At 36.5% G+C, this 12340-nt stretch overlaps 1 protein-coding gene across 1 annotated transcript; it reads right to left on the bottom strand.

Annotated features, from left to right (window-relative positions):
- Positions 1–10337: 10337 nt before the first annotated feature.
- On the bottom strand, positions 10338–11855 carry LOC105058277 (protein BIG GRAIN 1-like E). The gene has a single exon (XM_010941161.4). The coding sequence runs from the start codon at positions 11556–11558 to the stop codon at positions 10521–10523; it is 1038 nt and encodes a 345-aa protein (XP_010939463.4). The 5' UTR covers positions 11559–11855; the 3' UTR covers positions 10338–10520.
- Between the last annotated feature and the right edge of the window lie 485 nt (positions 11856–12340).

Consider the following 12340-nt stretch of genomic DNA (forward strand, 5'->3'; position numbering starts at 1 on the left):
AATAGGATTCTCTCATAATGGATCCCTCCTGGAACATCACAACATAATGAGATATCAGAAAAGAGAAATTAAACTTTATTAGATATGGTTTGATCCATGATGGGGTTTGCAAGTTTGTCGGTCTCCTTTTGGGGTTATACTCTTGATATTGCTTGTTATGTTCTGAACAAAGTTCTGAGCAAATCAATTGCAAAGACTCTATATGAGATATGGACTAGACGTAGGCCAATACTCTCTTATCTTAGGATTTGGAGTTGTCCAACTTATGTCAGGTATTTGCAGACTGATAAGCTTGGATCTCGATTCGATATGTGTTATTTTGTAGGATATCCTAAGAAAACTAGAGATATCACTTCTACCTTCCTAACGAACAAAAGGTGTTCGTAGGTTTGAAAGCATACTTCTTGAAAAAAGAGTTCCTCGATAAAGGAACTGATGCCACTAAGCTTGAGCTTGATGAAGTTCAACGGATAGAAGAACCAACACAGACAAATGAACCCTACAGAATCGGATTTGATTAGATCAAATCCAAAGTCCATTATTAAGGCACCTTTAAAGAGATTCAATAAACTACCATATTAGTCGAACAGATACTACAGTTTCTTTATCCGAAATGGTGATCCTGTTGAACTCGATGAGAATGATGAAGATCCGATCACCTACATAGATGCCATGCAAAGGTTTGACTCTGAGAAATAGCTTGAGATCATAAAATCTGAAATGAAGTTTATGGAGATCAACAGTGTATGTACACTTATTGATCCATCCGAAGGGATTAAACCCATATAGTGTAAATGAATATTCAAAAAAAAAAAGAGATGCAGACAGAAAGATGGAGACCTATAAAGTCTGTTTGGTTGCCAAAGAATATCGTCAATATTATATGTTGACTATGACAAAATATTTTCTCCTATGATAATGCTCAAGTCTATCTGGATTATGCTTGCGATAGAAGCACACTTTGATTTTGAGATCTGACAAATAGATATCAAAATCATGTTTCTTAACGGAGAGCTAAAAGAAGAGGTGTATATGATATAACTGAAGGATTTATATCTACAGATAAATCAAAGGTGTGCAAGGTTTAGAGATCTATTTATGAATTGAAGCAGACATCTCAAAGTTGGAATATGCATTTTAATAAGATGATCAGAATGTATGGCTTCGTCAAGAACAGAGAAAAATCATATATTTATAAATGGACTAATGGTTCTGTATCATCTTCTTTTTACTGTATGTGGATGACATACTGTTAATAGAGAATGACGTTCCTACTTTACAAAGTGTAAAGCTTTGACTGTCTTCACAATTCTCTATGAAGGATTTGGAAGAAGCATCCTACATCCTAGGGATGAAGATCTATAAAGATAGATCTAAAAGGCTGTTTGGATTATTCTAATCTATGTACATAGATACCATACTGAAATGGTTCAATATGGAGAATTCTAAGAAAGGCTATCTTTCGATAGACCATGGAATTACTCTCTCTAAGAAGGATTGTTTAACAACTCCTCAAGAGAGAGAGTGTATGAGTAGAATCATATATGCTTCAATAGTGAAATTTATTATGTACGTCATGACATATATAAGGTCGGATATGGCATACTCACTAGGGATGTGAGTAGATATCTGTCTGATTCGGATGAGAACCATTGAAAGGTTGTAAAGATAATTCTTAAATATTTGAAAAATATTAAGGATCAATGGCTTATCTATGGAGATACTGACTTGAAACTTATGAGATATACTGATTCCAGCTTTCAGTCAGATCATGATGACAGCAAAAGCCTATCGGGTTATATGTTTATTCTAAATAGAGGAGCAATCTGCTGGAAAAATTTTAAGTAGCATACCGTACCTGACTCAACTTACGAGGCAGAATATATCATGATATCCGATGCTACAAAAGAAGCTGTCTGGTTGTGAAAGTTTATCAGCGAGCTTGGAGTGGTACCCTCCATGGATGGTCTTGTTCTACAGTACCGCAATAGCACTAGAGCCATAGCTCAAATAAAAGAATCGAAGTCTCACTAGAGAACTAAATATATTCTGCATCGCTATCATCTTATCCAAAAGATCATGGATCGAGATAATGTCAATCTTTAGAAGATCGATGGAAAGAAAAACTTGACCGACCCATTTACTAAAGCCCTCGAAATCAAAGAGTTTGATGAACACAAATGAAAGATGGGTATTAGATACTGTACCACTTGGCTTTAGTGCAAGTGAGAGTTATTAGAAAATATATCCTAAAACCAATCATTTGGATAATTGTACTCTTTATAATTTATATATAAATTATGAATAAATAAAAATTATTTTGATATTTTTATCACAAGGTGTACATCTTCTTTATTAGAATTCTTGTGTTGTGATGAAGTCTTTAAAACTATATAACAATTGATAAAAGAGGATTTATTAAATAGTTCTTAAATATGTTTGCGATCAAATGATACGTCATTAAGAGACGATGATATTTATCGAGTATAGGTCATTGTGTGCTATATAGATTGGTTATCCTTATAATCAAAGAGTGTGAAGATACTGGTATGACGTACAAATGAGATGTAGGAGTACATCATCACTAAACAAATGACTCATTTGCTGAGCACTCTGCTGTCATGAGCAGCTCACGAAGTGTATGGGCATAAGTGTCCCTCAGCCCTGAGATCACTATAGTAACTTACAAGTAACTTACTGTACTTTGGTGCTGGACTATCTGCATTTTTAATGCAATGATGGAAGGCTATTGGATACAGTCAAGTACTTGCGAAGTCTGTGCGTGGATCATGATGGGATTGACCCCTCCGATGATGGAAGGCTATTGGATACAGTCAAGTACTTGCAAAGTCTGTGCGTGGATCATGATGGGATTGACCCCTCTAGATTACAAGAGTTAATGCATCACTATATTTTAATTTAATAAAATCTAGGCTCAAATAATCTATGTGATGGATGTGAAAGGTTGAAATACAATGCGGATAACTCATCCAATATTGACAATTAAATCTTAAGTCATCCTCGAGCATTCGAGGTCAAAGAGATGAATTATGTAGTAACCATATGCATAGGTTCTTGAATATTGTCTTGCATATATTTGATCTATCCGAACGTCAGAAATTATTGCTAGATGGTAAATTCGATTAGTACAGAAAATGATTCTTGTGCTACCGACTTGGTGTTCGAACCTATAGAGTCACGCACAAAATCAGATAACATAGGAAAGAATTGACCTAAGTCTATGAATTTAATTTAGAAGTACGTGATTTGATTGAACAAATAGATTAGCTTAATTGAGAATTAAGTTAAGGGTCATATAGGATTAAACAGTTGACTATGTCTAACTAGCACTGGATATGAGATTCAGGTTTAATTTCGAAAATGATGATGATTTGATCAATGATCCAAGAGATTTATGAGAGATTAAATTTATGTCCTAATTAATTTTAGATTAAATCTGATTTAATTAAGATTTAATTAGATTAAAAATTCAAGTTAGACTTGGATCAGAATTTTAATTAGATTGGGATTGGCAGTCTATTCGAGTTTGATTCAAATCTAGTTCGAATCATGTTCAAATTGGACTTAATTTGGACCTAAATTGGATTAGGTTCACAGAGTCTCAAAATCCTAGGACTCTCTCTCATGGGAGCCAACCAAGAAAAAAGAGGAGGCGCTAATAGATTCCGCCCCATATGGGAGCGCGCATTGTTTGTTCTGTGAGATATGTGAGGCATCCTTTCTCTTAGGTTCTTCTAATTGGATAAGGTTAGGATACCTAACCAACTTAGGATTTTGATCAGATTTAAGACACCTCAACTATAAAAGGAGAGAACCTTTATTCACCGGTGAAAAAAGTGATAATTTTGTGTGATAAAAGAAACTTAACGTGATGAGAAGAAAAGGTGGTGCAACAAAAAGAAAGGAAGGCATCCCTTTCCCTCTAGGCGTGCAGATTTCTTTGGCACCCTTCTTCTTCTAGGCATCCAAGATCTTGGCATAAAGGGTCACATCCAAGATCAAAAGTTCTCCCTCCCTTGCTGCCTTCAGAAGGAGCAACATCTCGAGGCTTTATATCCCTTTTCTACGGAACTTGACATGCACGCGAAGTAGAGGATCTGTACGTTCAAATCTCGTGAGGCTTCGGATTCGAGTTCTTCTGGATATTTTGATCCCTATTCTGCTGCATATTGAGTATGTTATATTACCATGAAAATAAAAAAAATTTCAGATGCACTCTGGCGATCTAATCAGATCAGATAGATTTTTCCTTCAGTTTGATACTTAGTATATTATTTTAATAAGTTTATTTTTTTATAAGTATTTTTTTTGGCGCTCTTCTCTTGGTGCTAGTCACTTTCTGTCAATACTTAGTAAATTTTTTAGCAAATTTAAATTATTCATATTTACCCATTAACAGATTTGATTTATTCATATTTAATTATTAAAATATAAATTAAAAATTAATTATAGCATTTTCACGTTTGACAAACGTGGGTATATATAATTTTTTTTTCAAAATTTGATCTTTTACCTACGTATGTATTTTAAGCGACTAAAAAGCATAGGTGTATGTGACTTTTCTTATAGTGAGAGAGAGAAACTCTCTTCTTTTTTCTCTCCTTTTCTTTTTTTTTTTATTATCTTTTTTTTTTTTTTTTTCTCAGTCTTCTTTCTCTCTTGCGTTTCTTCTTTCTTCATAAAAAAAGGCATACGGCCGACCACATTCATGGCAATGATCATGACCGGTGATGACCATGATCGGTGGTGACCTCTTGGCATCAGTGTCGATGTCTCCGGTCCTCGACAACCAAGTAAGGCCATATCCATGATGGTGGTCGGTCAGATGGAAGGAAAACAAGAAGAAAAAAAATCAGGGGATATTTGGTCTCCTATGAAATCCGGCATCTAGCTACTTAAATCTAACTGTCAAAAGCTTCCTAGAGTTTGAAAAGAAGAGATGAAGAGGGATTGGGGATCAATACCTTATTTCTCGTATGAACCAGTGGTAACTCATCGAAAGTGCTCAACAATTGGAACCCTCTAATCCTCATGATTATGCTGGTGATTGACTGGGGATTTGAGGGAGATGGCTGAGGAACTTAAAGACAGGAATCTTAAGATTTTTATCGGAGTTTAATCGGCCCTAGTATCCCTTCTCCGATCGAACTTGGAAGGAGAGACAAACTCCATGGGGCGTCCACCTCTTCCATCTCACATGCGCAGCACGTGACACCAAAATATATTTTTTTCTTTTTTCTTTTGCTTTATGATTCATGAGGCAAAAAATCAAAGGATCCGGATCCTTACATGGAGGGCAAAGAGGAAGCCGAGCAGGCAGCGGCAAAAGAGGAGGGCGGTGAGGGCAAAGTTGACATAGGAGGAGCGGTATCGGAGGGGGTAGCTAGAGGGGGAGGCGAGGGCGAATATAAGGCGAAGGCAGGTGTCAATCAATGAGGACGGCGGCAAAGACATGGCCTGTGCTCATGAGGAGGAGGTGGAGGAGGGCCATGCCAGCCTCCTTCAGCTTCGAGTCGCCAAACTGGAGTTTCCCGGAGCAAATATGATCATGTCGAGCATATGTAGATAAAAACCACACTTCTTCTCTGTTAAACCTCAAGCCAGTCTTTTGTATTATATGTGCAACATGTTGATAGTTCTTGCTTATACACAAAGAACACCTAGCTGGCAGCACCATTTTAGTTCTTGACAGTCTTTCTTGGCCACATATCTCTGGGTTGGAATGGTTAGATTTCATGAGCCTATCCCTCTCGATCTTCTCTGGCTCTTAAATAACTGATAAGCAAGTAATTGTCGTCCTAAATAATGCAATATCGATGTCACCACCAAGTCGAGAACACGATCACGTGGATCTGTTTAAAAGAATTAATAGATACTGTGGCTCGAGCGCGGCTAGCCACTAGTTCTGGCCTGAGTGCCATTACAAACAGTCCACAAGCCGTGACAATAAAGCTCGATATAGATTTATTTAGGCATGGGATGTTTACGTGACTCCAGTTCTCCAAACCGGTTCACGTTGGGTATAGATGTTATCACCAAGGACTGATGATATGACCACAAGCAATATGAGGAATCCGGTGATAAGTCTAGATTTAACACCTAACCAAGTATCCGACATATGCTGAAGGGGGCAGCATGGACCAGAATTTTAATGGAATGATTTGATTTTCTAACGGAGTGTCGGCAAACCACCATGTCTCGCGATAAATGAGGTGTTGTTCAATTGGAGCAGACCCCCTTATCCCATTGTCACGCATGTTACGCATCTTGAGGGTCCAATGAATGATTAAAGCTGTTTTGGATTACCAAATGGTCCGACGAATATTATTCGAGACAAAAACTATAGCAGAAGGGCCATCATTTGTGGGAGACAAGATTTGTCAAAGTACTTGACAAGCCATGTTTTATTCCTTGGCAAAGCAATACTTTCAAGTCATGAGCGATGAACATCTGACCGAATTAGTAGCACGATGCTACTCTCTGGCCAATTACCGCCACATGTATCATTTTCAGCTTATCTGTACTCTTAAATTACATGATATATCTTGGACATCTGAGCTAATATTGATGCGCATATTGGCTGAACTGGACATTGCCATAATAGCTATACCTCTCTGCTTGAGAAGGGATCATGTATTTGGTGGTCCATTTTTAAGTATTTTTATGTGAGTAGCTCAATCAAAGGAAACTTGGAGTATTTGGCTTCAAGTATATGAGACTTGGAGTATTTGATTTCAAGGATATGAGAGAGATTCGAGAGAATAAATGGAACATTTGGTTTTAGGGATAGAAGTTTAATGGAAGATTCGGTTCTTGAATTTCTAGTAGCTTATAATCTGGCAATTACAAACACATTTTTAAAAAGAGAACCTTGAAGAACGGATCAAATTCGTTACGAATAAATTATTTTTTTATAGAAGAGAAATATCAGCAGGTTAGGAGAGATTTAACTATAAATTATTGGTCTTAGATATATATACCAGGTGCAAGAAGAAAAGATAAGAAATTAATAAATGTCCAAATATGAAATGGTAGAACTGAAATTGGGAAAATATTGCATCCTTTTGGAATAAATCACTAAATGGGAAAAATTAGAACTTGAGGGCGTCAACCAAATATAATGGAGGACTAAACAGTCAATTGCATTAAGTGGGTAGCTAACAATATTCTAGGAGACTCGAAAGGGAAAGCAAATAAAGATATTTGGTCATTGAACAATGAAGTACAAAATGTAACTAGAATAAAATAGTTTTGCTTTAAATAATGACAAAATAAATAATGGCAAGATTTTATAAGGTATGAAAGCTAAAAAAGATGAAAAAATGTTAGTGAATAAGGCTAAAAAATTAGCATATGATAATTTATATAATAAATTGGGTTTAGAAGAGAGTGAGAATGAAATTTATAAAATAGCTAAACCTAGAGAGAGGAATCTAAACATATTAATCTAGTTAGATGTATTAAAAATGAAGACAAAAGGATATTACTAAAATATCAGGAAATTAAAGAAAGATTTAGATATTATTATTAAAATTATTATATGAGGACTTCATCAAAGAAATCTTTATTGAAGAAGTAAAGTTAGGGAGGAGTCAAAATTCTATTCAAACAATTCATAAAAGGAAAGTAGAGATGGTTTTGAAAATTTAAAAAAATGCAAAAAGGTAAGACATTAGGGCTAGATAAAATACTTATTGAGATTCAAACAATCATAACAGATATTGGGTTCAATTGACTGACCACTTATTAAATGAAATATTTAAAATTAAGAAAGGAGAAGAAATATTATAAAATCTATCTCTAAGAATAAAGGCGATGTGTAAAATTATTTTGATTATTGAAGGATAAGATTATGAGTCATTTTATAAAATTATGGGAATAGATAATTGGATAGAGATTAAAAATAAAAACTATCGTAAATAACCAATTTAGATTTATACATGAAAGATCAATAGTTGATTAATATAGACAACTGAAAAAGGTAGTGAAAAAAAAAGTCATAGCCAAAAAAAAAAAAATCTATATATGCTCTTCATTAACGTAGTAAAAGCTTATTATAAGATATCAAGAAAAGTAATATGGTGGACTTTAATATGAAATCATGCATATATATATGATATACTAAAATAATTAAGGATATTATTAAAAGTTGCTATGGTACAATAAATAGTATATTTTCAGTTACTATGGTCTTGCATCAAGGATTAGTACTAAGTTCATATCATTTTGCACTAGATATAACTGAACTTCATGCTTATATGGAGAAGAAATACCATGATGTATGTTATTTGCAAATAAGATAGTGTTGATTGATGAAGAGAGAACTAGAGTAAACTTATGGGGAAAAACTTTAGAGGATAAGAGCTTAAAAATTAGCAGAATAAAAATAAAATACATGATAATATGAAATGTAAATTTAGTGAGAATATAAACAAAGATGTGATACAAATTAAATTGATGACCAAGAAAATATCATAAAATGATCATTTTCATAAATTAAGACTCAATATACAAAATTAAAGAAGATAGATGAAGGTATGTGTAAAGTTGGACAAAGTGCAGAAGTACATCTGAAGTATTATATTACATGCATATATCTTAGTGACTTAAAGAAAAAAATTATATAACAGCGGTAAGGCATGCTATGCTGTACCCTCAAAGTATTAGGAACAAAAAAAGCACATAAAAATACTTATAGCAAAAATAAGTGTTCAGATGAATGTGTGGTAAAATTAGAAAAAATAAAATAAGAAATGGATATATTAGAGGAGCCATAAGAAATGAAGAGAATGGAACAACAAGACTTTCATAAATAAATATATTAGCAAGAATGGAGAGTGAATGATATCAATAAATCCATGATACCTGGTTGAGACATCCTAGTTATGGCTATTCCTTGGCTTGTATGGAGAGAGCAATTAATAACAAGACTTTCATCGACAAATTTTCGGAGATTATCAAATCCATTAACAGATTTTGGATGAGTGCACTGTTTAGACTTTCCTCTTCAGGGAGTACTGCACTGCTATTGGTATGGGAGTATCCAACAAGCTTGTATTTCAGTGAGCAAATCTGGTTGTACTTCAACTTTATTCTTGTCTGAGTGGAGTGTAATCCCTCATTGGACACTCCTTCGCTTCTGCTCTCCTTCCATTTCATTCCTTCTTGGTTACCAGACATTTCTTGGTGTAATATTCTCGGCAAGGACAGTTGGAGATCAACATCCAACGAACAGCCAAGACGTGAGAACATATCAACTGTCCTTCTTACGAACGGATTCTCATGCAAATTAGTGAGTGATACGTACCCACTTCCAGCTGGGGCGAGCACATGAAGAAGAGAATAGATCATGTGTAGGCCATATAATGGTCGGAAACATGTCTGCTGTTCCATAGCTTTGTACAGATTTTTTGCGATCACACGCGTGCGAGACAGGGAGATCTCACCCTCTTCCATATGATAGAGTTTGTCCCCCGCAATCTCAGGTTGCACTCAATAGCAAATGGAATGGTTTTCTCCTCACAATTTGACATGGATGCTCCCCTTGTTTCTCACAGCAACATCTCTCTTCCTTTTCTTTTCTCGTATATATATTTTCTCTCATACATATTAATATAATAAATTATGAGAATCTGTGCACGTATTTATTTAATTTCAGATCAATTACTTGTCAGAAAAACCTTGAGATCCGGCAATATGGATTAGGAAGAACTACAGTATGGGTCTATTTGGTTGACCACAGACTGTTTATGATTCTTATAATCGGAATTTTAGTAGATTTGGATCTTTGGTCTTTTTTTTTTTTTTTTTTTTTTTTTTTTGTTTCCTTTCATTAGATAATGACAATGCAAGATGATTGGGCCCACATCGTTCTAGGATTCTAAAACGGTCGTTCTCCAACCTAATTTGAGTTAATGTGTATAGATACTGTGGACCCTATACATTTCCAACAAAAACCAAACATGGGTAAAATATTGCTCCCCAAGGATGGTTTGCTTAGGGATTCAAATGATGGCAACCAAAATTATTGGTTGTGTTTTAGAAAAGGTTTGGTGCTTTTGGGACCAAATAGTGCTGGATCCGACCTGTACTCTGACTTGACTTGATCTACACGCAAACTTGATAATTCTGCCTTGAAAAAAAGGTTCTAAATTAATTAACAAATTTATGGGAGAAGTACCTTACTTCATTACTTTCGAAAAGAAATCTAAGCAAACAAGAAACATCAAATGAGTAGGAAATCAGAGCACCATTCTTTGCCTCCACTTTTGAGATCTGTATGTGTGAGAGAGAGTGAGAGATTTGCAACAACAAAATTCCAAACTAACTTTTAGCATAAACATGAACAAGAGAAGAGACAGATATAACCAATAGTGACTACAGAAGAAGCTGCTTCTGTTCAATGTTCACTCCAAAGAGACAGCTGATCACAACCAATCCTTGTATATATAAAATAAAAGGAGAAGAAATGAAATAAAGGAGTGACAGAATATAGTTTCTTAAAATGCAGCATTGTGAATGGAAGCCCCTCTCTTAAGTATCTCCATATCTGTGGTCCCATAAACAGGCAGTCCACTTGAGAATTCCTCGAAGTCATAGTTCTTCAGCTCAAACAGATCAGAGCTGGAGTCACTCTCCCCTCCATCTTCCTCCCTACTCTCCTTCTCCTTTCTTCTAAACTCCTCCTCCAATTCACCATGCTTCTTGAAGAACCCTTCTTCATCTCCATTCAACACCCATCTGTTCTCCAACAACCACCCTTCATTCCAACCCACATCAGGCTTCCCACCCGAACAGACCTTGCTTTTCCCAGAAAGTCCACAGCTGGACCTAGCTCTCTCAGCTATCCAAGTCTCCCTTGCTACCCTTTTATCATCCCAAACCTCTCCTTGTGGGCAGAAAGCTGCCATCTTTGGCTGACCATTGGACTTAAAGCTCCTGCTCTGTTCCTTTTGCAACTTTGTAACGATGTTGGTGTGAGGGGCAGGGGTACTGAATCCACTGCTTTCAGAATAGAAAATGGACTTGGAGTCACTGCTTCTTATGCTATGGGAGTGGCCAATGCTCCTCCTCCTACTCCTCCCTCCATGTCTATCTTCTACCTCTTCATCCTTCAATGACTTACTGCTGGTGAGAGACTTGGATTTTTTCTTAGAAGCAGCTTGGTGGAATATAGATTTTAGAAAGCTAGCCAACCTACGACCTGGGGAGCTTGGTTGCTTACCCTTCTTCTCTTTGGAGTCGTAGTTCTCCACCCTTTGGCACTCTTGGGGAAGTATGATGCTCCTTGGTACGTCCAAACTCTTCCTCTCTGCCCTCCAACCCACCCTGTCTTCCCTCATGGCTCCTTGAGGACCAATTCTTCCGGGGAGACCAACACCGTCAACGCCACCAGCAAAGTAAAGCGCCGCCTCAAAGATGTCAAGCTCACCAGATTCTTGTTGACGATGAGCCGGCCTCGAGCAGAGGCTGTTGTCAGTGTTTGGCAGCCCAATGGCGGACATTCTAGAGGAGAAGGATTGGGGACATGAGGGCATGGATGTGGGATCTCATGCGTGAGGTTGTGGGGTGGTTCTTATAGGCCAGAGATGGTGGAAGAGGCTTGAGAGGGACTGTGGTGAAATGAAGGTAGCCTTTGGAATGATGGGGAGTGGTGGTGTGGGGGGCATCCCTTTTTAACTACACCCACCACAACTAGAACAAGGCTTTTGTTCAAGTTTGCTTTGGGAGAGACCCACTGAACGCTACTTATGCTGCCTAATAGAGAGGAGGAAAAGGCAGTAAGGTGTGATCTGGAACAGTTTTAGGCAGCCTAGAATGCCATGAAGTGTGTTGGGAATAATGAGCTTTGTCTCCTTCTATTTCTTTGCTAGGCTTCGTTGAAGGAGATTTATTGACCTGATTGGGTTCATTAAAAAGAGAAATATTAGTAGCCAAAGCCATCTTTACTATTTATCTGGTGGAGATAACTTTGGATCCCTACACTGGATAACAGAATAGACACCATCTGTGTCTTATGTTGTGAAAAAGATGCTCCTCCTTTTGGGAGCTGAGTGGGACATAGATGTTATAAAGGGAGATTGTTTTAAAACCTTAAGCTTACATTTTTGCAGAAAAAATGAGAGAAAAAATATTTGCACAAATTAGCAAAGAAGACAGTTCATGTTATAAGAATGGGAAGAAGGGAGAAGAATGATAGACGGGAAAAACAAAATGCTTTTTAAGGCTTGAGGCGCTTTGGGAAAGATCTCAAAGTATGGATTCTGAAAAGTTAATTTTCTGTGAAGCATTTCTTGTAATGTACCCTCTGATAATTTCC

This window comes from Elaeis guineensis, chromosome 15 (assembly GCF_000442705.2).
Source record: "Elaeis guineensis isolate ETL-2024a chromosome 15, EG11, whole genome shotgun sequence".
Classification (NCBI taxonomy): Eukaryota; Viridiplantae; Streptophyta; class Magnoliopsida; order Arecales; family Arecaceae; genus Elaeis; species Elaeis guineensis.

Coding starts and splice junctions, on each gene's coding strand:
- LOC105058277 (XM_010941161.4), bottom strand. CDS start 11,558: ATGCCCTCATGTCCCCAATCCTTCTCCTCTAGAATGTCCGCCATTGGG.